Raw genomic sequence first — 25,809 nt, forward strand, 5'->3', positions numbered from 1 at the left:
TCAGCTGCAGGGAGTTCTCGACGAAATGTTGCGGGAATAAAAGCTGCTGTGTTTAGAATTCGTTATCAAACTCTTGAATGAATTTGCTCGTTTGCACACCTGGAGCCTGACGGCGACGCTTTGATTTCCCCACACTGAGATGCCAGGATTTCAACTCTGAGACCTTGTGGACTGGGATGCATGAGCAGTGACTTGTATGGACTGCCGTCTCTTATGAAGCCATTTGTTTTCTTAGTGTTACAATTTGAAACCCCATCTATTTCTCTTGTCCTTCTTCCCCATCTTCTTCCTTTCTTTGATCCTTCCTTCCTGCTTGTTTCAAGTTTGAACAGCTGGGGAAAAGGGTCCTCTACAGATTGACTGTGCCAGCACATCATGGTGCTCTGCTGCACAGTGTTAGTCATCTACCAGCAGAATAACTATGGCTTTTCAGTGTTTTTTTTTTTTTTTTTATCGATGTCTCCATTTTATCAACTTTGCATGCAAATAAAGAAAATATTTTCTGCTTCTCTGCCCTCAGACTTCAGCCTCTCCTCTAGCCAGGAAGCCAGCACTGCAGCCCTGCCGTCAGCAGCATGGACTATTACACGCCGCAGCCCAGTCGTCGCCACAACCCCGTGGACAGCATCTGCCGCAAGCTGCAGACCATTCAGTGGCGCGGTGATCGAGAGCCCAATTCGCCGTTCCAGATTCCCAAACTGTCCTCCAGCAGCTACGACAGCCCACAGTGTGGCCTCAGGCACAACCTGGAAGCCATCCTGAAGAAGGGGGCCCTCCGCAGGGACGAGGGGGAGAGGGGGAAGGAGAGAGTGAAGGGGAAAGGGATGGGTATGCCGAGCTCTGCAGCTTCCCAGAGGAGCAGCCTGGGTCCGTCTGTCCCTCTGTCCACCCCTTCTGCCCCGGTGTGCAATCCCTCCTCGCCGGCTAACGTCACATACACCATCACCAGCACTCTGGGCGAGAGGAGAGGTGCTGATGGGAGTGATCTGAGACAAGTTAAGACATGGCAGAGGAATTGCTCGACGCCCACAGGCCAGTCCAGGGACTCCCCTTACTTTACATTTACACAAGGACCCCAGTCGGTGCAGCCGGAGAGCGAGAGGGCGAGCAGGAGCCCCCCTCTGTGTCGGACCTTCACCCCAAACCACAGCACCCTCTCCTACAACCTCAACTTCTGCTCGGCGGACTCTGGGACCTCAACTGAGTGTGAGCTGCCCTACCCAGCTCTGGTTGTAAAAAGACTGTCCATGGGAGATGGAGGTACGGAGGAGCGGCTGCTGGCCAGCTGGGATGTGCAGGTTTCTGTAGCAGCGAAAATAAAGCGTAAAGCTGTGACAGTTCACTTGACAGGAGTTTGACAAAACTACGACAGCTTTCAGCCACATCTCATGGTCTTTATCAGTCAGTTTTTCTGTTTGATATCCACTAATAAGGAGTATGAGGTGTGAGTGAAAGCTCTGGAAAAAAAACTTGTGAGTGGACCTTGGGTTAAGACTCTTTATTGATCAAAATGGATGATTTGATCTAAACTGCAGTTTAGTGTTTGATTTTTGCACCAGAAAGAAATGCTTGAAATGCTGATTTCTGTGAAGAAGTTTTAGCCTATTTTTTGTATTAGGGGGGTGTTTTAGTTCTTCAGAGTAGTTTTTGTTACCCCAAGTTGGATTTTTCAGAACAGGGACTCTGATAGGAACTGCTAAGTAGCAATAACGAGAATAAGAAGAGGTTGAATGCAGCTATTTTGTAAAATGAATGAAAAACACAGATTTAATACAAACCTAAAAGGGACAAAGGCTTAAAAATCATGAAAGACCCAAATTCCAGTCTGTTTACCTTCAGAGGAACAAAATTGGTGCTGACAAGGTTATTGGTACAAAGAGAAAAATCATGGGCTCGGCTGTATAACGAACAAGGCAAAGCAAACAATTTCCCAAGGATTTCAGAACAGCGGGCATCTTGGGTATTCTTCTTCTTTTTTTTTAAATTCAGATTTGACAAAGGTGCATTCTGTCCTGTCTTGAAGCCTGTTTTGATCTTACAGCTTCCATATTTCTGAACCAAAACATGTTTAATCCAATTACTATCAAGCAAAACTGGGATGAGGTTGTGCTCCAGCATTGGAAAAAAATTGAAGTCATTACAAAGTGCATGAAGAACAAGGGTTAGTGGGGGGCCAGCTGCTAGTTAGTTTGTAGTTATACCCCAAACTAATTGTCTTTTGTTACTTTGGACTGGATAGTGTGTCTGGCCATCACACCGCATACAGCTGTTGCTGTGCTAGAAGGAAAATGTAGTGTGTGTGTGTGTGTGTGTGTGTGTGTGTGTGTGTGTGTGTGTGTGTGTGTGTGTGTGTGTGTGTGTGTGTGTGTGTGTGTGTGTGTGTGTGTGTGTGTGTGTGTGTGTGTGTGATATCCATGCTCAGGATCATCGCTGGCCTCTGAAAACAGGAAGGAGAATATGGCAGAAATCAGTCTCATCTGTGAGGAGAATCTGCTCGATACCATCTTCCATGCCTGTGACGTCCAGCGCCGAGGTACACACACACACACACAGAGCAACAGTCATTATTGATTGAGTCACACATTTCAGTCTTCCAGCAAGCTGAATATGGCAGCCTAGTGGCAAATTGTAAGTTCTCATTGAGTGCAGTGTAACGTGTAAGTGTGTTTTTCTGCGTAGAAGGCAGAAGTAATTCCTTCAACTTCCAACAGTCCCACAGTATCACCATTGTGTCTTGTGCCTTTGAGCACACTCATCTGATCAGAGACTTCTGTGTTTTCTCTACATTTGAATGCTTTTCTGGAGCAAACCATCTTGTGCAGCATGGATATGGACTCTTTAAAAGCTGTATGGAGGATGTGGTATTTTTTTTTTTATTCTAATTTGTTTGCCTGAAATCTATTTTGAAGAGGATCATTTTTTTTCAGAATGTTTTTGCTTGTGCCCCCTGGCTTCTGGAACTGATTGCATCCTAGATTGCAGCCTCCTCTGTTGTTTGTGCTGTTCATGTGATATGTCTTTTTTTTTCTACACCAGTCCTCTTTGGGTCTGTGTTAACTTAATGGTGTTACAATTGAATAATATAATAAAAGAATAAGTGTGTGGGTCCTCTGCTATGATGGGATTCAGCCATGATTGGTCTGATTTAATTTTGAATATGTTTAATCACATTATTGCTTTGAAAATGCAGTAGATTTCTGTCTAATTCAACTTGTGTTATGGTGTATTTGAAATGGAGCAGTTTTAGTGAACAGTATTGTATGTAAACATGCGCAAACGATAGAGTACATGGAGCAGTTTAGTAGGAAAAAGATGCAGTCATTGAATGCATTTTTGTAAGAGGAGTCAGCATTGAGAATTGTTTGAAAGCAACTTACCAAAAGTCAGTCATGATTATTACTTTCACCATGGTTGCTGCTTTCCCTGCACCTATAATCCAACAAAGACAAAAAGACTGAGCAGAAGTGTGTGTGCGCGACAAAAGTAGATTACACATGATTGCAAAATAAATCCTGTAGTTCAAACATCACAGTTCTAACGGGCTTGAAGAGTCCAGACATGAGAAGATTTTGTAAGTGTCTCTGTGTCGCTGTCATCTTGCAGGTAAAGTTTATGTGTCTCACATTGTGGACTACCTGCGGCACACCACCAGTCGCAGCTCAGAAGACAGTGGACTGGAGGAGCTTTGCAACATGCTTGACCCAGAGCACAAAGACGTCTCCATTGACCTGGACACGTATCACGCCGTCATGAGGGAGTGGATTGATGACTGCCGCAACAACAGGTATTGAAAAGCAGACTTTATTCCAAAGTAACAATACCAGAAGTCCATGATCCCTTCCTTTTGTTTCCTTTCCATGTCTCATAACGTCTCACCAAATGCCTGAAGGACTTCTATCACACTCGGCAGCATATTCAGATGTCAGAGCAGCTTGTGCTCTTGCAGAGTAGGAAGATGCACTAAAACAAGACTCTGAGCTGAAGCGTGGGCAGCTCAGTGAAAATATCCTGGAACATCTGAGGTCAAGCTTTTGACCTTAAGCGAGATGCTGAATCCAGGTCCAGCTGTGCTGTTCTGTAGCTACAGTTCATGCTCTGACCTTCCTGTGTGTGGATGAAAGAGAAAATTAAAATCTCTTTCAGGCTGTCGGCAGAGGCTCATAAATCAGTAGTGGATTGTTGTTGGATAACATGAAGGTTTTTCTGCTGGCATCTATATCTTCTGGTTCTGGTCTTGTCTTGCTAGAGTGCCCATTTTAAATTGAAGGTTTGACTATTGAAGACGAAGTTTAGAAAAATAAAAATTACTAAGTGAAAGTATTCAGAGGTGGAGACTTCCTTGGTGGAAAATAAATGCAGTCATTTGGGGACAAAGAGTGAAAAGCCTCCTTTTTTGCACTTTTGTGTTTTGACAACTGTTAGTATCATGTTTGTGTTCGACTAAATTATTTGCCAGTTTTGCTCCTTTCTACACATTTGTACTTCGAACCTCTTTAACATGGCGTGAAACGGACAGCTTGCACCATCTTAACAGTCCTATGGCTGGCTCATTTACCAACTCATGTATTTTGCTGGAGTTATGCAATAGATGTTGTGTAGGTGGGTCACACATCAGATGAGAGATAACTGGTGAGAATTTTTCCACCATATTTTCAGCTGTGTACATCTCCATTGAACGGCAGAATAGCTTTTGTCTTGGAGGCATCTCTGCGTCATTGTGTGCACTCTGTCAGGTCTCCATCAAATCAGCATTTGACTCCTCTGGTCTACTTTGATGTAACTCAGGCAGAAGATTAAAATTTTAAGTCAAAATATTTGATAATTATATTTATTTATCTCTTATGCAATTTTTGACAAATCTGTGAGAGATGATGCATCTGGGCCATTATGTTCTGGTGTTTAAAAACTGGTCTGATGTGTGGGTTGTAAATAAAGCTTAAGACTTCATACGATGAAGGACTCTGCTACAGTAGAGGTCCAATTTTAATGATGATGCATCTTGCTCTCTGCATCAACGTGTGTGATGACATGCTTATGTATATGAAGTGGATAATCACACGCTAGTATAAGTGTCAAATGAGTAAGGATTGCGCACCAGTCACGGAGCTCTCTTTGCAGTGTGTCCAGGATCTGTTTGTGCATCACGTAGAGGAGGAGTTTCAGACTGAGCAGAGAGCTGACGGCTTTTAGTGCTCAGTGTGCCAGGCACCAAAAATTAAACAGTTCAACATATCATCTCAAACATGCTCTCAGGAGTCCAAAAGCAACAGCATAGTGCATGACTGCCAAATAGTAGAAAAAAAAAAATCATGAGTATGACTGCGCATTTTGATGTTTGATGATTTCTCTGTTCACCTCAGGGAAGAGCCAACAGATGACCTCACACAGGACTCAGTCAAACTCAGAGATGGCCTGTCTGGTGAGTGTGCTCTCATAATATTTGCTTTTCACCTCCGTGTACTATACACACACACCTAATTGTGTTGATACCTGGGGCTTTAATACGAGTCTTTTGGATCTATGTGTGTTTTAGCCAAGAGGTCCATGCTACTCAATATGACCTCAGGAAGTTTGGAGGCCTTTGGAGGGGAGGCATCCAGAGCAGAATTGTAAGTGACATGTCTTAATTAGTGAGAGTATCCATGCTATTGTAAGTAGGTAATACTATGCCTTTCATTTGTGTGTATGGCCACCCACGTCTTCCCATGTTTTTCATGAAACACTGAAATTCCTGTTCAAGAATGAAAATAGGCATATCTTTGCACTGCAGCAACTACAGTAACTTATAGGCTTGGCACAATAAAGGCCTACTAACTTTTGCCTTGTTTTTGATTTACTTAGGTGCTTAGATATCTCCCATGCTTGCAGTAATGCCACTGCCACAAATATTCTTACATTTAAGCAGCAAACCTGAAAAATACTTGTAATAATTCGCTTGGCTCACCAGGACAAAGTATTGGGATCCTCCAGGGGAAGCGATAATTGGACTTTTGCTGAAAATAAAAGTGTGCCGTCAGCTGTGATGGTGATGGACTCATCCTGAACACAACTGCTTTGTTCCCAATGTTTTCACTGTATAGCTGGATAAGATGGACTCTGCGTGCTACAACTTATTGATTCGCTGTGCGGACAAGCTTTGAGTTTAATAAGACTAACGTAAGATCACAATGTCACACCAGAAGAATTCCGTAATTAATGACGCTACCATTGCTGCACCACATGTGTTAAGTGCACACAACCCTCTCTCACAGATTGATAATTCTACTGTGTGATGGTCATAGCTATTTGATAAAGTCAAAAGCTTTTCATTTGTTCGATCAGCCTGAGAATGAGCCTGAAGGTGGATGTTTCACACCAGTGTGAGAGTTGACAATGCTGCGACACTGAAGGAGATGGAGCTGAGCTCTGACTCTGTGTTTTGCGTTCCAGTTTAAGTCCTGTGTGTTTGTGTGTTTCTTCCCTCAGTGAGACATCAGAGCTGGTGTATTGTGTTGCCGACCTTCAGATGAGCAACCAAAAGCTTGAGGAGGAAGTTCGGAAGCTGAAGCAGGTGGTGGAGGGCATGGAGGACAGCAACCAGAAGCTAGCAGAGGAGAACGAGGAGCTACGCAATCAGGCCAGAGTGTACGATCCATGTGCATGCAAAGATACACGGCACACATCAGCTGTAGCAGCGTTTGGTTGACTTCTACCTCTGTGTCCTCTCCCACAGTAACCAACAGCTGGCCCAAAAGGAGAAGATGCTGAAGGAGGAGGTGGAAGAGATGAAGGCCACTCTGAGCTGTACAGAGGAGGGCAGAGCTCGCGCCTCTGCGCACAGCAAACATGTGGTCAGTGAAAGTCAGCCAGCACAAAGAGGATCTATAAAAATGCATTCTGCCTGCATGCTGAAGTGCAAACAAATGGCACGCGTCTGTTGTTTCTTAGCCTCCACTATGTCTACACTATGTTTAGACAAATGTATGGTACTATATTGCAGACCAGTAGACAAAGCATCAACTGTTGTTGGATTCAAATGAAAAAGCTCGGCATTTAATGCAGACTTTTAAAGCTGGGGCATTTTGCCTTGTGTTGCTTCTTGTGTCTGCTCATTAAAGCCATGTCTTTTTGTTTCCTTCATATCGCATTGCTGGAATTTGATTACACAATCGCACTCCTCTTCCAAAACAAAATGTTTGGAAAATCGTGTAATTTATGGACAGACTTTTGCTGAGGTACATGCAAACTGCAAGTCAGCATATTTTTGTACAAAGGAAGCTGCAACATGCAGACATAGTGGGTGCAGGTAAATGTGTTTCATACCATTCAACTCAGAAAATGCAAAAGTGATGAAAGCTGTTAGCAGTTGGCACAGTCCACATCCGAGATTACATTTAATATTTAAATGAAATAGCAAAATGATTCAAATTATTCATTTTTTTTTTACAATATATAAATGAATTTTGTAAGACTATTTTTTGTGTAAAAGTCACAATGTCGGAGTGGAATAGAGCAGAAACTTAAGGACTGAGCAGTCATTTCCATTGCTGCTATTGATTGCTTTTCTGCCTTTCAGGAGAGAGAAAACCAGAGTCTCATTGCCAAGATAGCTTCTCTTCAGGAAGAGGTACTTCACTGCCCAAAGAGGACTTGACAGTAAAATCAATGACCTGACTTCACAGCGAATCTGTAGTACTCACCCATTCATAGATGGCTTCCAAAGAGTATATTGTGGCAAGTTTGTCTTCATGAAAGGATCTAACCACCTGCCCTAACGCCCCTCTGATGGCTCCACAGAACTTCAAGGCCACCATGGAGACGGACGAGCTTCAGAGAAGAATAGCAAAGCTGTGTGACATTAACACTGACCTTCAGGTACCTCTTCTGTCTGTTCATTATCACTTTTACATTTTGCTCTCTATTATGACATCCCTTCTCTTTACAGCTCTTACACAGTGTCCTTCCCTTATTCATTCTTCCTGGCCCTCAGGGATTTTTGAGTGTGTTTCTGCCTTCCTTCCTCAGAAAATGACCTTCGTCTCATGAATCTGTCTCAGGCACAATTACAAGTACTGGTGACCGTGCTGCCATTGTACTGTACATTCTTTACGTTGTAATGTAACTGCCTTTTTCCTGTCCTTAGGTGCAGATTCACTCTTTTGATGCTGTCGTTAGTGACAAGGAGGCTGTGATACTAGAGGTCAGCGCTTTATCTTTTTTTATTATCCATTTTATGTTTGCTGTAAAACTATTTGTTACAGTTGTGATCATTCAATACATAGAATTGCTTGAATTCATTCAGGAAACACTGGTTCAGGGCATAAACCTCTAAAATGTTATGTGCATCAGTTACCAATTTTGTTGCTGATATATTAATAATAATCTACGTTCTGGATGAAGGCAACTTCTTAATGCCCTCTTTTACATTTTTGGTCTTCTTTTGGTGTCATTTACCCTCCTTTTACAGAAGAGCAGACAGATAAATGAGCTTAAGTCAGCAGTGGAGGAATACTCCTCCATCACAGAGGTCAGTGTGTTGAACATCATATCATTATTGTTTTGTAAATGTCCATCTAATGTTCCTGATCTCTTTACTTGTTTGTTCCTCAAGCCAGTGCAGCCATTTTACATGCACCCTCCAAACTATCTGGTTTACTTCCACCACTTTTGTTTTAGCTGAAATGAGTTTGCAGAAAATCAGGCAGTGATTCTCGTTGATTTCTTGTGTGCAGCACTGAAAAATCCTCATGTTAAATGAGATTTGACAAGAGTCACAGAAGTATTGGTTAATTGAAAAGTATATCAAATGGTGTAATTCTTGATTACACAATGGTTACACTTAAGTAACATTAGAAATACTGACTGTAAATGTAAGATAGTGATTTTATTTTCCAAAATGTTTATGAATATTGGGGAAAATAACATTTTTAAAGCTTAACGTGATATTCTTTCACACCAGTGTCAGCATTTTTAGTGCTACTATTATCAGCATTTGCCTCACTGGCTGATTGTCTGTGGGAATTACATCACCTGCTTCCACACACAGGCCTTGTAGTCAACAGTTTTGTTCCAGTGGGGCAATGGCAGGCAATGCAGTTGAACTCTAAATAACTATTTGGACTGACTGAGTCATGTTGGTGTCTCTGTTAATTACAGCTGCTGAGGGCGGACAAGTGCAAGCTAGAGAACCAGATGCAGATGATACACCCAGACCTGGCTGGGTAAGTGAACCAGGGTTTGAGATATTAAGGGTTACTATGAAGGAAATTGACAAACTACTTTTTCAGTTTTTTAACACTGTATGGAAGAGAAACCCCCTAAGCCAAAAACTATCTTTATTGAAAAAAAGAGTTTGACGTGTTCTGGTCTTTAACCAAAGATTTGTTAATTACCACCTTGTTTGCATCCCTGTCCTCCTGTCTCTCACAGCGCTGGTCTGTCCCTGTCTGTGGCCTACAGGTTGAACCAGAGCACGTCAGGATCCCTACAGACAGAACTGGCTCTGGCACAGTCGCCACTGGAGGTCAGCACTCCCTTACGTCTTTTTCAATCGCTCCCCTTGTATGCTTTCTATTTCTTTCCTCCCTTCTTCTTGCTCTCAATCTCATACCTCCTATTCACCTGATCCATCTTCTCATTTTGTCTTACATTTATTCTCATTTCTTTGTACACACGGTTTCAGTCTCTGGTCTTTTATTCCGACAATTCATGGTCTTTTACTCTGATACAGCTTTCATACTGACAGACACAGCTGGTTTTGGCAGCTTTATAAAATGTTGGTTTATAGTGCCACTGATCTTAGCTTTATGCCTGCAGGCAGGTGACTCATTCTGCAGGATTTTTCCTCCTCAGGCTGTAGGACCTCACACACAATACAAAGCATTGTCTGAACATTAGATGCAGCTCTTCCCATGCTATGACACAGTTCAGGCTCTGTGAACGTCATATTAATGGGGACAGTTTTAAGTTTCTCTCGTCTGTGTAAATATATTGTTTTCTTCTGCAGGCCCCTCATGGAGTTGACCATCTGTCCACCACTATGAGCTTTGCCTCCCCACTGGATGAGACGCTGGACAGGGAGGTGCTGCTGATGCTGCAGGGACCCAGCCCAGAACACATGGCTCAGGAGTTCAAGAGCCTCCTAAAGAAACTGGTAACTAAGTGTGATTAAGTGTGTGTGAAGGTCTCACTTGCACTTAAATTCTAAAATTGATTCTGGACTCTGGAGATTGGATGACTAGTGAAACATTTGCATCTCTCTAGCAATCCGACTGTAAATGACTCGACTAAAATAAGCTTGGAATTACACTAAACTCAAGAGTGTTGCAGTAACTGCTGAGGTACACCAAAGGGCAACAGTCATCTTGAATTTTTAGTGAAATTCAATCACTGCCAGGATAAGATTAGACAATTAGAATATATATATTATACATATTCTTGACTTAATCTTACACTATGTTCCTCTCACCATGTGCTTCCTCTTTGTTTCTCAGAAAAGGGATTTCACAGAGGAAGGCGACTCTGTCTTGTCCACAGTTAAAGGCTTGTTGGATGACCACGCACAGCCAGGGGGCAGCACAGACACCAGTCTCCAGGTCAGATCCAGTCACACACTTTCACAGACACATTTCACATGTTTTGTTCAGTGTCAGCCTGCCTACAACATTTGATGTTATCTTAAGAAAGGTCGCAGGTTCACAGTGTACTGCTGTGTTGGTGTCTGTATATGTACATATGCGTCTGGGTTGATTTCAGACTGAAAAGGTTTTAGTTTTGTTATTTTTTCCATATGAATCATGAAAAGATGGAGTGTGATTTCTAGCTTCCTCTCCCTCCACCTGTTGCTCTCTTTTTTCCATCTATCACTGCCTTTCTGCTCTTTCTCTCCTTCCCACCCACTATCTCTCCTCTCTAGAGATCTCTCGCTTATATAACTCTCCAGCAGGCCCCATCCAGGCAGTGCTATTTAGTCAGTGTGTTGTACCATGAACACAACCCACTCCCCTCCTCCCTCACTCCAACTTTCTGTATCTTTCTGTCTCTCTCTCTCTCTCTCTCCCTGAATCTCTCTCTCTCTCTCCCCCTCCTCCTGCATTGTTGCCACTCTGCATTCATTAGCCACGTACTGCCATACAGCAGTAAACATACCAAATGAGACAGAAATCATTCGTGGAGCAGAGCTGTACCAGTGCAAGTCAGACTTCTGTTGCTTCAGAGTGCTGGCTGACACAGAGAGATTGCGCGTCAGTTAGGTGTCAGAACTTTTTGGAGGTGTAAAAGACGTGCAGCTATTCAGGCTGTGCGGCTGCTTGTGGCCTTTCACCTAGCGAGAGGCTGACCCTCAGCCTTGTCTTCCCACAGACGGTGCAGGCCGAGCTGGATGCAAGACGGGCAGACTGGGCCCTCAGCCTGGACCAGCTGGCCCAGTACACAGACTCGCTGGAGAAGGAGCTGATCAAAATGGCCAGTAACATGAGGAGGTCCCGTACCGAGATCCTGCACCTTTCAGTCAGGTGAGTAAATGTTTTGTGTTTATGTGTGGCAGTTTATGTGAAAATCAGTGGGCTGTCAGAAATGTGTGAGCCACTGAGCGCTGACGTGAGTGATGTTGAGAGTGTGACAGCAGACGAAGGTGAAAGAGAGAATACCAGAGGAAGACAGAAGAGAATAGATTTGTGGATCTCGTGCTGGCTAATTAATTAATTAAAGACTTGACTGTAGGTAGGAAAACACATCTTTAAGGTGGGGTTGCTCTTGTGCAGCTGTGATCTCATTGGTTGAATTCAAACCCTACCAGGCAGAACTAAAGAACTAATTTTCTGTCAGCGTAAGGTAAAACTGATGTCTCTGAACAACACAACAGTAAGAGAGCTTGGGCCTTATTTTACACTCGGTGCTAAACGGCAGATAGCTCAGCGCTAGTATCATTGCTAGTTTTCAACCAATGCAGTTGTCATTTCATGCCTAGTGCCCACTTTGTGAAAGTAGCAAATGTACTTGTGCCGTCTGTGGGTGTGTTCATCTTAAAATGAGGTGTGCTATCTTGTGGCAGCAGAAAGTGATTGCAAATAGCAGGCGAATGCTATGCCTAGACCAGTTTTTTGTTGGTCACTGGTGCGGGGCTTTCCTGGTATTACTAAGTATGTTTCACCTCAGGGGACTTCAGTGGATTCCTACTCACTTCTTCAACTTGCTAAATCCACCATTTAAATAGCAATGCACTCAGTACATATGCACCTGCCTTTTAAAGGGAATGTGAGATAACATTTATTTCATGTTACACCGAAGACACCAATGATTAACAAACTACACAACCCCTTTGCGCCTTACTTTATGCCAGGATTTTGTGCCATTTTAACTAGCAAACGTGGAGTTTCACCTAAGTCCACTTGAGGGTGATAAGGCAATGTGCTGTAATGACTGAAAAAGAAAAACTGAAAGAAATGCATTCTAGGCATAATGAGCTATCCAAGTTAGCTGCTTAGCCTAGCTGACCGTACAAGGCCATGCAAGCCTAGCTGTCTCTATAATCTTATTTTGGGGCTTGCAGAGCTTCCAGGATCTTAAATGCCATTAGGTCCTGAACGAATTCAAATCTGGGCACAGCACAGATGAGAGTATTTTATACAACCAATCAAGTTATTTCTGCTGTTAGAGGAGGTCTGCCTGTCAGAGAAACATTTTTAAACTTACTGAAACTCTGTATAAATAACACCACATATTACTTCATGTCACCCCTGCAATGTGAGTATCTCTGCTCTCCAGTGCTCTGTCTCAGTTGGCCAGTCAGTTGTGCTGAGTGGGGGAGAGACCTGTCAATCATCCTGACCCTAATGACCTCAAAGGGCCCGCCTCATTAGGTCTGGGTCTGGGCCAATTCCGGACTTCACTCTGACTCTTTGTGGGTTTGCCTTGTCCGTGTGTGTCTGTTTATATGAGTGTTCATGGAGACGGCCATCCCCTTCAGATATATAACAGCACTAGCGTGGCACAGTGTCAGACCAGAGAGGGGGAATTGGTCAGGCTGTCTAGCTGGGATTTACTGGTGTTCAGTTGCCAGGGTAAACTCAGGAGTTTTAATATTGTATGGGAGAAAAGAAAACTGAAGAGGAATCATTGTAAGTGTAGTTCTTCCTCCTGCCCTGCAGTGTTTGGGCAGACTGTTCAGAGTAAGACTGGACTATAAGACAGTGCCAGGATCAGGGTTTTGTTGTAGGACACATTTGAGGTTCTGTGTGTAGTCTGAGATTAGAAGGTCAGACTGGGACTGGATCTACAAAACCGTGAAGTGAAGGAATCGTTACTGGGCCAGTCGGAGAACTGGCGCTGGTCACCCTGGGCAACAGAATGGGACACTGCATGGGCCTGCGGATTGGGTACAGTATGTCCACTGCACTGTCTTCTAGGATAGGATTTTCTATCTTTCTGGAAGAGTTAAGAGTGCTTTAATAATTTGCATGTCTCTTTCACATTTCTCTCGGAAAAATGAATAACCACTCTGCTGTTTTTAATGACCAGGATTTTGAATTTTTGCTCACAGGGTGCAGGAGCAGGAGAACCAGAAGCGGCAGCTGTGTGAGGAGCTGGAGCAGCTAAAGACACCTCAGGACAGCAGAGAGGCCTCATGCCAGACACCTGCACCAGAAGAAGAGGTTAGACAGGAAGGGTGGGCTGGATAAAGGGGTTTCAAGCAAAAATCTGAGAATACGCAATAAGATGTACACTCTTTTACCAACGCTATTCAGATGTTCACTGGCATCAAAGTCACATTCAATTTTGGCAAGCATTCAACATAATTAGCATGCATGTGTTTTTGTATGTATTAACATTCAGTTACCACAATAGAAGGATATTGGAGGGCCTGGTTGGAAAGGAGTGACAGCGTTCTTGCTGTATTCAGACAGATGGAGTATCTGGTAGAGGAGAGCTGAGTGCGAGTTGGCGGCTAAAGTGGACATGCACGCACACACACACACACACACACACACACACCTACGCACTGCTCCTCGCACAAAAGGCACTGAGGCACGCTTGAACATTTCCATTACATCACCATTGTTTTTACTGCAAAACATAATGAAGTTGGTGCTGAGGTAGATAGATTTGCAGTAAACAAGTTGCTTTGATGAAAAATGCACTTCTCACTTTGAAATCACTTATTCAGTGTAGCTTTGGATCAGGGACCAGCGACTTAAATTGTATTTCCCTCGGACTTGTTAATTAACGAAAAGAAGAGTATTGACAAGAAAGGTTAATCTATATGAGCTCTGTTTTGAGGTTTTGCTGACAGCTTTGTTGATAAGTGTTTTTTGCTGGTGGCACACTGTTTTCCAGAAATCACTTGTCAATTACGTGTCCAGTATTATTTCATCTTTTTCTCAGGGGTGTCTGTTGGAAAGGTTTTGCAGTGATGCTCTTTTCAACCGTGATAGCTGTCACTGCTCAACTTCAGCCTCGTCCCCTCCTGTCCTCCAGTTGCAAGTTGCAACAGGAGAACAGGAGGACAGAATTTCTTACAGTCAGGCTCTGACGTTTTTTGTACATCTCACCTTTTAATTCCTTTTATCAAGACCTTGTCTTTCTCTTTATTTCTTTTTCTTTTCAGCCTGGAGATGACTTGGACTGGGATGAGGAGTTTGCCCTTCAAGACTTCCTGAAGAGCGAGCTAGCAGAGAGGAATTGCAGAGAACGGGACGGACGAACAGACACCAGGCCCGAAGACACGGCAGATAAATTAACAGACAGAGGTGAAGAGGAGGACGGGGAGGAGAAGTGGATGGTGGTGGACACAGCGGGAGAGGGAGAAGTGAGGGACACGTCCACTCCTCTGTCTGCCCTCTCTGGATTGGCTGAACCAGGGAACAGTGCAGGAGGAGGGGATCAAGGTGAGTGGGGACACCAAGGTGGGCAGAACGACCACCACAACACTTCAATTGCTAAGTGACTGTGACTGTCAGAATTGGCCAAAAATGATGTTTTGTTATTCCTTCTAAAAAAACAAATGGGTTCGAACCATTCAAATATCCATTTTTGTGCATCATGTCAATGAGAGGTCAAACCAATACGAGAGACAACAGACTACTTGTGTAGGTATATTTATTTCACCGACATGCTGTTTATCTCTTTGGCCATTTGCACTCTGTCAATGTACATCCACTAAAATAAAATAATCTACTGAATCTACTGAATCGGGAGAGGAGCAAGAGAGAGGGTGGACATCAGAGAAGCAGCAGGGGAAAACAGCGTTTAGAGACGGAATATTTTCACATTTAACTCCGGAATTATTTTCACTGGACATTGTGACAAAAGAGATTTAAATATGTTGGATTTATGTTTTTTGGTAAAAAGAACGGTAATTTCCAGATAACTTTGGTTAGGTGACATTTGTCCATCATGTAGTGCAGCAGCCCAATATCGTTGCTTGTTTTCCACAAGGAAATGTCTGTTTTTTAGTTCAAATATATAATCAAATTGAATTTGATTATATGATTGCATTTTGAATAATCTACAAACAACTATTATAACTGAATATATAATTGATGTAGTATCTTAATGTATAATATGATGATAGATTTGAATTTATTCATAGAAAACCAGTAAGTGTAACACTACTGGTACATTTCCTTATAGCTTTTCATTTTGAATTGGCTTTCAACCCTTAACCTTCTGAATTTATCTCACTAAAAGTCTAGAACTTTGAGTAGTCTTGGTAGATCCTTTAAACCCACTTTACACCAGAATTAGCCTGGGGCTAACTGGAACCTCATAAAGCCAAGCCAAATAGGGCTAAACATAGTTTAATATTTTTATAGCTGCATTCTGACCCCTGTTCACTCTGTTCCTATCTCTGAATCCAACACAGTAGGATTAACAGTAGAAATAAACCTTGCACTCGCCTCATAAAACAAGAATGCAAGATAGCAAATGCTACGTCTTCTCAGCATGAGACTATTGACACTATAGTTTGAATATGAAAACTGGAGATAAAAATTTCCCAAATGTAATGGTTATTGATAGTACACTTTTGTATATTCACACTGCTACAACTTTACTGTGCTCAAGGACTCTACAATAATATTTGCAAACTAACTTTTAATGCAATATCATAATTCCCTTCTGTCATTTCTTTTATTTTAGCTATATTTACTGGAGTGCATGTGTAGAATTGAACATGCCTGTCTCTTGCTAACTCAAAACTAATGATAAATAAGACTGCCATCAATGGAGAGAAGAGAATATGCACGTTAAGTACCTATTGTGAAGAAAGTCTCAGTCCAGCTAGTTAAGCATTTTCATGACTAAGTTCACTCACGCATCCATCTGGTGCACCAATTTACAGGTTTCACTGTGTCTCAGAAAGCCCTTCACAGGATAAACTCTGAAGGTGAAGAACGGCTTACAGACTCAGTTATTGTCTTTGAGTGTTGATTTGTGTGTGTGTGTGAGAGAGTGAGTGTGTGAGTGAGTGGATTATCCCTCTGTAATCCATGGGGTCACAGGGCACTCAGCCACCCTTGAAGCACCAGTACAGTACACAAACTCGCTCACTGTAAGGATACACACACAGTCTGAGGCCCTTGGAAGTGGACCCCTGCCTTCTATGGCTGTTGTGGCCCCGGTCTTCTAAAGGTTGTGTGTGAGAATGACTGTGTGTGCGTGTCTCCACAGTATGTGAAATCCTCTCTTCCTCAAGATCCTTGTATGGCCAGGTGCACGACTGGTCTGAGGCCACGCAGTGAGCTCAGTAATCCGCCATTCCACTGCCTGCATGAGCAGCTGGCAGGCACAGAAACAGAAAACGAGAGTGCGAATGTGGTCATTAATGCCACCTTAGCCATGCATGGTATTTTAACCTCTCTGCCCCTCCCTCAGCTCAATGCCTTGCATAATAGACAGTCTGACTATTTATGGTTAAAGGTGGGGTTGCATTTTGGGATTGCTATTATCCCCTGTACATGAATTGGACATGGGTCTAGGTTTTTAATGAACAGCTTCTTTGTTTTGTCCCCTTGTCAGTCTTCTCTTTCCTCCTGATTTATACTTTTCTCTTCCCCTTCCTCTGTATCTGTTACAGACTCTGCAGCCTGCACTGAGTCAGAGCCAGAGGTCAACTGTCAATCTTTGCAGGTAAATTTAATTGTGAGATTTTCCTGTCATGAGATTAGGTATTTGTTGTACGAGATGCTCATCGTGTTTGGTATTGTACCTGGATGTGACTTCTGTGTATTAGCCTTTAACTCTGCACTTCCCTTAATATTATACAAAATATTTTCTTGAAATGGCACATATTTTATTATAAGGATCTTTAAAAAGGTAGTTAAAGGATTAATTACTGAAATCTTTAACTTGGATGCCATTAAATGGGACATTCTGCATCCCTAAAACTAAGAAACACATGTCAGTTGTTAGATGTAGTATTTCCAAACAAATTAAAAGTTTATCTCAAATGTAATGCTCAACCCAGTAGTATAACTTTGTGACTTGATGCCAGGATAAAAACATGAGTACTCATTTCCTTGAAACAAATCTGTGAAATATAGCCAAACTGAATGCAACTTACACACTTCAAAAGCATCTTTCAATCTCTGGAAACCACATGTTTGCATCTGTGATGGCTCACATGTGATTGTTGTTGTTGTTGGGGTTAACACCAGTTTTGACCTGTAATCCCATATGTTTTTAGTTTAGTGCAGTGATTTCAGGATTATGTACAAAAATCCTGATTTAGGGTCCCTGTCATTTCAACCAACAGTGTGGTGACTCCTTGATCTTAAAAAAATAACGACAGTATTAAAGGAAATTGCTGTTGTTAACTGAGCGCCCCATTACATATCAGAGGTATTTTTGTCCCTTGTCTTAAATCGCCTTTGGGGAAAATGTTTGGTTGCTGGTAAAAGCAATTTTTAGAACCAAGGATTTCAGTGTGAGTGTGGCACTTACCACAAGCTTTTGCAAGCTCTTCCTCTTAGTACATTCAAGGATGCTCTGACATATTAAATTTCATCAGTCTCAGATGTCAGATATGGGACTGCCCATGAACACACCATCAGCAAGGAGGGCTTTTAAAAACAGTCACTGTGATGGACATAAAGTTATATCGTTGCTACACTGATTTGTCGACTACTCTGAAATAAATGGGAAGCAATGGCTGCCTCGCAGGTAGGAAGTGATCTAAAATACTGGCTGTGTCTGATTTGTAGTAAATGGCTAAACATTCATAACTGCTCATATGTTCTTTGCTTATTGATATAACGATGTAATTGATTACATACATCTCTCCTCTCTCTTATTCTCCTCTCTAAGCTTCTGCACTCTCTCTATCTCTTTCTTTTTCTCTTCCTGCCATTTGCCTACCAAATAGCTCTTCACATATTATTACAGCCTCTGCTCACAGGCAGAAGCCTGCATGCTTGTGTTAAGGTTGTCCATTTCCTTATATAGAATGACAGTAATTAAAACTTTAAGGTCACACCAAGGTAAAAGGGAAAATGACCTGCTCTTGTATGTTATTGGCAAAAGAAAGGATTATGCACCTGCATTTGAAGAAAAAAATACCGGAAACATATCTGGCCCAAATAACGATGGGTGCTATACACTGAACTACACATTATGTTATAATCTCACTTGTCACAAACTCTGATCTTGGATATTATGTATTCCACTCACTTGCAGTCCTCAATGTTTAATTAATTTCATGCCTGTGAGTTTTTTTAAACTAATTGCAACACTCCATCATGCTGCAGTCAGTTTGCTTTTGAATTCCTATGAAGATGACAGTAATTGGGGGTCTTCCCAGCAATCCATCATTGATGGAACAGATGCTTTGTGCTGTCTGTCCGCTGTTAGATTCTTATGCAATGTCTCCTCATCTGACAAAGATTTGTTTCTGTTGACTGATTGTGGTCCTGCTGTTTGGTACATGGTTAATGTGTGTTGCTTATTTGATCTTTTCACCCCTTTCATTTTTGAATATTTATCATTCTGTGTGTGTGTATGTGTGTGTATACAGGAAGAGGCAGCAGTGCCATTGAGCGCCCACTCACAAGCTGTCAGCATTAGACACCCAGAGGCGGATGCTCTCCCTGATCTGTCCCACTCAGAGAACAACAGTAAGATCTCCGCCTCCCCCTCTCTCTGTCTCTCTCTCTCTGTCTCTCTCTCTGTCTTTCTCTCTCTCTCTCTCTCTCTGTCTCTCTGTCTCTCAGTCTCTCTGTCTCTCTTTCTCTCTTTCTCTCTCTGTCTCTCTGTCTCTCTCTGTCTCTCTCTCTCTCTGTCTCTGTCTCTCTCTCTCTCTCTCTCTCTCTCTCTCTCTCTCTCTCTCTCTCTCTCTCTCTCTCTCTGTAATTCACTCTCTATGTGGATCAATCTTTCTGTTTCACTTTCTTCTCCCCCTACTGTCGGCTACTCTCTGCTATGTGCATTTACAACATAACCAAAGAGTGACTCATTTCCTGACTCACTTGGTATTTTTGCAGTTTGTTTAGACAAGACAAGAAAACTTTACCGAATCTTGCAAGATAAAGGTCAAACACCACAGTATGAACATTTTATTGTTGCTTTTTGGATAATCCAGAACTCCATGACTGCTTTGTAAAATCATGCACAACCCCGACTCCAAGAAAGTTGGGATGCTGTGTAAGATATGTAATAAATGGTAAATAAAACAGGATGCAATCAAACGACTGAGCCTTTCCAGGATGCCGCTTTCATACCCAATCATGATACTATCACCTGTTACCAGTCAACCTGTTTACCTGAGGAATGTTCCAAACAGGTGTTTATGGAGCGTTCCACAACTTTCCCAGTTTTTTTTCTGCTCCTGTCCCAACTTGTTTGAAACGTGTTGCTGCATCAAATTCAGAATAAGCAGATATTTACAAAAATCAGTGAAGATGATGAGGTAAAAACATCTATATTGTCTTTGTGCTGTTTTCAGTGTATGTCAAAAAGGATTTGTAAATAATCACATTTTGTTTTTTTTAACTTCTAGTGTCTCAGTGTCTCATTAACCATTAGTATTAACCAGTATTTACTGATTACATCTTATTTTGCTTTCAATATGAACTACATGGAGAAAGAAATGCTTTAAAAAAAAAAGGTGCTGTAATCCATTTACGTGCAGGACACAGTTAACGTTTTCTGGTGTTGTCAGAATGCACTCACCATCATCACAGCTTTATTTATAGATGCAGTAAGATGAACACACTTTTCTCCTGCAGGTACAAAAGCTCCTGAGACTGCAGAGTCTAATGCCTGTGGTCCAGCCCAAAATCTGAGCAGCTCACCTGAACAGGACCAGACAGTCACACTTAGTAGCACCCCTCCTACAGCAGCCGAGATGGTTCCTCCCGAACACATACCGAGCACAACACCTGGACCAGATGAGAACGTTACCCAGAATGAGAGGTGAATGAAGGAATAAATTTTGTATTTGGTAGACAGGGCAGATCATTGGAGTATTGGAGTGCCTTTCTCCTTATGGAAATTCGAGATTATATGAAGTATTGCTTAAATTTATATTGTGGGTATTTAAAAAACCTCTTGCATTTGTGTTTGACAGTGTCTTTTTTGGCACTACCTCTAAGGGGCGCCAAAGTCAAGTATTTTAATTTTTTTTTTGCATAGTGGCTTTAATCATACAGTTCTTTTCATGTGTTAATTGCTGTACATATATTTATTTATGGTTTTTGCATATTTCAAAAGTAGTCTTTTGCAGTCAGTTCGAAATAGTAAGATATAGGTGACAGGACCGAAGCTTTTTCAAATGTGACACAGGAGGTAATAGAGCAGGTCTTTCTCAGTATGCTCTCTGAATCATTCTTACGTCCCATGCCCTATCTGACATAATAATGACAAAACAGAACTTTCCAAATATAAAGCATGCAGAAACAGAGGACAACAAAAGGAACAAGAAGTTTGCTCACCACAGACAATGCATCAGCTGGTGTCTTGCCTGTTAAATGCTGCTCTCAAAAGGAACTTGTGAGCTTGTGGTTACAACATTGGAAGTTGTGTACACAGTGTACACAGGGCTTGGTGTTCAAGTGGTTAAGTCGTGAGAAACTGGTGCCAAGCAATGCCAACATAGACACCAAGACACTCCTCATTGTTCTCTTTTCGTTCTTTGCTTCTTTCCAAGAAATTGAATTTATTCCTCAGACATTATAAAATCATGAAGGAAAACTCTGTAAAAATTACAATATATTAACTTACCATCCACCGAAAAAACGAACTTTGTAAGGTGAGGTCATGAATACCACAAGTGGGGGATGTTCATATGGACTCTGCTAGTGAGCACAGTAAACACGACCCCATTTAAGGGCAGCATAATAACGAGTATTACACACTGAGATTGTCCGTGTAGACAAGAAAAAGAGCATACTCATGGACTAAGCTGCAAAGCAACCTTCTCCATTTTTGTGTTCTTTAAGTTTATTCTCTCCATCACACCTAAACAGGAACTTTATCCACAGACACACCTGCTTAGTGCTGTGTGGATTGGAACATCCCATCGAATGGGCACAAAACTCCATAGTCAGGAAACGGACATTACCACACAGCCTCAGCCAGCATCCTGACTCATTTTCATAGCAGTATAAATTATCCCTGCTACATTTGAAGTACATGGGTGTTATCAATATCCTTAGTAGTCAGTGTTGAAGTCACCATTTTACTGAGTTTTGTTATTTCCCTATGACATGATCCACATTTGCTAGTCAAATGAGCGTTTTCCTCGCTGTAGGAGGGGTTTGCCAGCTAATTAGTTTCTGTGCAGCCATGCTTTGCATGAGCACAGTCCACCTACAAAGAGACAAAGGCTGTTCCTCATCTCTCTTAGTTTTATACTCCGTGCCTCATTAGATAGAAAGTGTCTAGAAATCTAATTTATAAATCAAAACTGAGAGAATGAATAGTGCTTGACAATTGACCTTTGACCTGTGGCTAGCACCCAGCCGACCAGTGAGGACCACAGGGGAGAAGGAGAGAAAGAAGACGAGGTGGACACAAGCTCAGGAGCCATGAGCCGCACTAAGGTTAGTAGAAGAGGGGAAGTGGAAGGGAATACAACTTCCTCTATTCTGTTCTCCCCACTGCTTCCCCTTCCTCTTTTTGACCCTCTCTTTCTCTCTGCCACTTCATGTGTTTCTTAGCTGAGTGAAAGTAGGTGTGTTTTGTAGTGAAGGGGAGGGGGGGTTCAGTGGGAAGGGTGGGGGCTGGCTTTCCTTCAGAGAGGCTGAGAGTCCTCGCCTTGGGCAAGGAGGAGAGAGGAGGGAAAGAGAGAAAATTAAGGGAAAGATCAGGGAATCAGGTGGCCATCATTCAAGTAACAGGATGGGCTGTCAGCTTCCCTGAACTCTTTTGCCAAAGCAGGCAAGTACAAAATACTCTATTGCTCACTAAGGTGTCAAGTTTAGTAAGTTTATTATCATTTCAAGTTGAAATGCTCAGCAATGCAAAAACAGTTCGACATAGTGCTCCACAAAAAGACAGTACAAAAGGGAGATAACGATTCAGAGCAGATCATTAATTTAGAGAATTTTGAATGGAGTAGTAACGTTGTTGTAATTAGTGAATATTTTGGTAATTATTTTTTAATTATTATTATTTTTGTTGATTAAATGCCAGAAAAATGATCTTCACATTTGATAAGGTGAAACATCAAATAAATGACTCAATAAATGACTTCCACACTTTATCAAAATTGACAGTAACATCGTCAGTTAATTTTCTGTGCAACGGCTAAATGTCGATTGCAAATGTGATCGCAACCAGCTCTATGAAAGCAGAAGAGATTATGACTGATGTTCTGTCTGTTAGCAAAGGCCTGGACACAAGGCACCTTCACTGCATCAATTTACAATGTGCTGCTTTGATCTCCATACAATAAGATGCTCAGCCTCAGCCTCACACGAGCGGCGCTTTCATGTGCTGTGATGATGTTTCACCGCAGTCTGCTTTGCATTCTGCTGAGAGATTGATCAGCTTGGTTTATTTAGTCTCCTGCCTACTGGTGGCATGCTGGACTGCCCCCCTGCTGAGAGAGCGTCCGAGGGGAGCCAAGAAAGATGGGATTTGAAGCTGTGGGTTTGTCAGTAAAATGCTCTTTTACACTCACAGACTCACAGAACCCTGGCCATGAAGGTTTTTGGTGATTAAGAATCAGATCCTGCTTTTAATCTGCCAGCAAAGAGACTGAATTGAGTTTCTTGTGAACAAAATCATTTGGATATATTCAAATAGTAAATGGAAGATATTTTCATAGGATGTTTGCCCATATTTATGTTGAGGATAGGCCATATTAACACTGTTGATTAATATTTATCACAGAGACACAGTGACAAATTTACTTACAATACGTTTTGTCATGTTCTTTTTATTATTATGAAGAGATGGTAAACATGACTGATGGCACCTGACATTCAGTGTTTATTGAGTTTCAGTCAAAACATTTGGTGTCTGATGACCTTGGACATGATTGTGCAGGTGTAAAATGCAAAGTTATGGATTATCATCGTATTATGTATTCAGCTTGACTTGCAAATTCACAACATTTCAGAGGATTGGATGATTTCTACTTCTGGACCATAGCTCCCCAGGAAGCACGCTCAGTCAAATGAATAAACAGTGTGTTGGACTTGATTGTGATACCAGTTAATAATGATGCTAAGAACTAACTGAGCAGTTTAATTTTGCTTTGGTTGTAAAACGACATTGAAGTCTCCCGAGGCAGCGCTGTCCTGTTTTGAGCAGTGTCAAAACGGATATTATGCAGACTCATTACACAATATCCAATTGCATTGCTCGGAGTGCTCACCTTGCTCCATTGTTTGTGTGTGTGTGTGTGCTCTGTGTATGCACGCTGTCCGCCTCCACTACTTAGCGCTGTGCCAGTGTTAACGTGTTCTCTGAGCACCCCTCTTAGCAACACACACACACACTGACAGAGCTGCAGGGCTCTCTATGAAGCCATTATATAAGGAATCAGCCCAATCTTTCTCTTCCACACTCTGTACAGCATAGATAGCATTTGACTGCCATGGGACAGGTACGCTACATGTATGTGAATGCATGCGTGTCTCTTGCTTTTCACTGATCATTTCTTGTAATGCGGGTTAGAAAAACTGTGCTGCAAGACCACCTGTCTTTTCCTCACCCCCTCCCTCCTTCTCTTCCTTTCCTTTTTGTCCATCTCAGAGCCTGAGCCAGGACCAGTCGGCAAACAGATCAGCAGCAGAGGACAGGTGAGTGATTCACTGTTGGCTCGGGAAACCTTTTGAACTCTCAGGGTTTTCACACTGCTTCGCTTTCCAACAGCAGCAAAAACTCTTGTGATTTCTGCAAAGAGAGAGCTGTTTTCTCTGCAAGCCAACTGTGTTTTCATTTGTAGTGATATTAAGATTAGTTTTTTGCAAATGCTGTAGTTTTGTATAAAGGTGCGATGTATGTGTCACAGCACGTGTCTGCTACCTGTGTTGGTGGAAGAGGAGGAGAGCGTGCAGGAGAGTACAGCTGAGGCTCCAACAGTAGCTGCCAGCATGGATGGTAGGAAGAAAAACGCTCAAATCTGTGTGCATGAAAGAGAGAGGGAGAGAACTCTAGGCTGACTGTTTGTTTACGCCTTCTTACATCTGCGTGTAACTTTGACCACCCACACACCAACTCTTCCTTCCAGGGACAGACCAGCTCACCAGCAGCGGAGCGACTGCCTTCTCTGATAGGAGCTCTCCTCAGTCACGGTCGTCCGTCACACATGCCAGCCAATCAGGGAGCGGCATGGGCAGCGTGACCTCTGATCCCAGCCGTTCGGAGGATAGTGCAGCCAAAAAGGACTCCCTCCCCCTCAGTGGCAAAAATAAGAGGGAACTGGTAAGACCTGCTCTACTCCCACTTTCATCTCCACTGACTGTCCGATTAGTCTTTCCACATAGCCGTTTGACTACTGTTGAAGTTTATCACTGCTTTTGTGTAGATCAGGGTCATTGTACTGTACTTTTTACTACTTTATCATTTCCTTATTTTTATATATGGTCGCTGTTAACTTTATATCAAAATTCTGTTTTCATTAAGGGTCTGGTCGTAGGTAGTACAATGATTATTTCAGTTCAGAACGCAGTTTGCAGCAGTTTATCCCCCAAATTTTTTAAATTAGCCCATAAATACACAAAGGTAAATGTACAAGTTAGTTTTAGTGCGGTTTCCTAATGCATCATTTTTATTTGATTTGTTGTTCTATTCTATTCAGTGATTGTGCCATCGGTATTTTCATTCATCCTGAAATGCTGTCTTTCCAGCTATGCGAGTGTGTGTGTGTGTGTGTGTGTGTGTGTGTGTGTGTGTGTGTGTGTGTGTGTGTGTGTGTGTGTGTGTGTGTGTGTGTGTGTGTGTGTGTGTGTGTGTGTGTGTGTGTGTGTGTGTGTGTGTGTGTGTGTGTGTGTGTGTGTGTGAGAGGACGGAAGAGAATATAGTTTCATTTTAGCTCCACTCAGGATCAAATCATTCAGAATCAAGAACCAGCTCCACTGCCAGCTGCTTTGAATGTTCACATTTGTTATGTAAAGACTATTGAAGGCGAGGGAGGGACTGAGTGAAGGGAGCAGTATGGATGTTGAGGGCAATGTGAGAATGGAGGGATCAGATTTGAAAGACGAGGAGAGGGAGGAGAAGGAGCAGAGGGCGGCAGTAATGTTTGTGCGGATCCTACAGGAGCTGTCACGCAGCATGGAGGCCATCGAGGAGCACAGGGATCAGGAGGACCAAAGTGAGACCGTCATGGCCACTGAGAAGGAATGTATGTGTAATAATATTCATTCTACACTGTTACATACCTGT

General features: G+C 42.4%; 1 protein-coding gene across 1 annotated transcript in view; it reads left to right on the plus strand.

Annotated features, from left to right (window-relative positions):
* The window catches only part of LOC121625979 (lymphoid-restricted membrane protein), a 35,070-nt gene that overhangs the window by 1,715 nt on the left and 7,546 nt on the right, over positions 1-25,809 (plus strand). The window contains exons 2-27 of the mRNA XM_041964313.1: positions 521-1,260; positions 2,423-2,533; positions 3,604-3,784; positions 5,361-5,419; positions 5,534-5,609; positions 6,466-6,624; positions 6,713-6,830; positions 7,556-7,606; positions 7,777-7,854; positions 8,123-8,179; positions 8,447-8,506; positions 9,136-9,200; positions 9,409-9,502; positions 9,986-10,132; positions 10,473-10,574; positions 11,341-11,492; positions 13,520-13,631; positions 14,585-14,864; positions 17,054-17,106; positions 18,989-19,088; positions 20,199-20,385; positions 21,926-22,013; positions 24,175-24,221; positions 24,434-24,522; positions 24,653-24,846; positions 25,684-25,768. Of these exons, the coding sequence (XP_041820247.1) occupies positions 576-1,260; positions 2,423-2,533; positions 3,604-3,784; positions 5,361-5,419; positions 5,534-5,609; positions 6,466-6,624; positions 6,713-6,830; positions 7,556-7,606; positions 7,777-7,854; positions 8,123-8,179; positions 8,447-8,506; positions 9,136-9,200; positions 9,409-9,502; positions 9,986-10,132; positions 10,473-10,574; positions 11,341-11,492; positions 13,520-13,631; positions 14,585-14,864; positions 17,054-17,106; positions 18,989-19,088; positions 20,199-20,385; positions 21,926-22,013; positions 24,175-24,221; positions 24,434-24,522; positions 24,653-24,846; positions 25,684-25,768 (3,430 nt within the window). The 5' untranslated portion in view covers positions 521-575. The remainder of the gene's footprint in view (positions 1-520; positions 1,261-2,422; positions 2,534-3,603; positions 3,785-5,360; positions 5,420-5,533; positions 5,610-6,465; positions 6,625-6,712; positions 6,831-7,555; positions 7,607-7,776; positions 7,855-8,122; positions 8,180-8,446; positions 8,507-9,135; positions 9,201-9,408; positions 9,503-9,985; positions 10,133-10,472; positions 10,575-11,340; positions 11,493-13,519; positions 13,632-14,584; positions 14,865-17,053; positions 17,107-18,988; positions 19,089-20,198; positions 20,386-21,925; positions 22,014-24,174; positions 24,222-24,433; positions 24,523-24,652; positions 24,847-25,683; positions 25,769-25,809) is intronic.

Source organism: Chelmon rostratus, chromosome 22 (assembly GCF_017976325.1).
Source record: "Chelmon rostratus isolate fCheRos1 chromosome 22, fCheRos1.pri, whole genome shotgun sequence".
Lineage (NCBI taxonomy): Eukaryota > Metazoa > Chordata > Actinopteri > Chaetodontiformes > Chaetodontidae > Chelmon > Chelmon rostratus.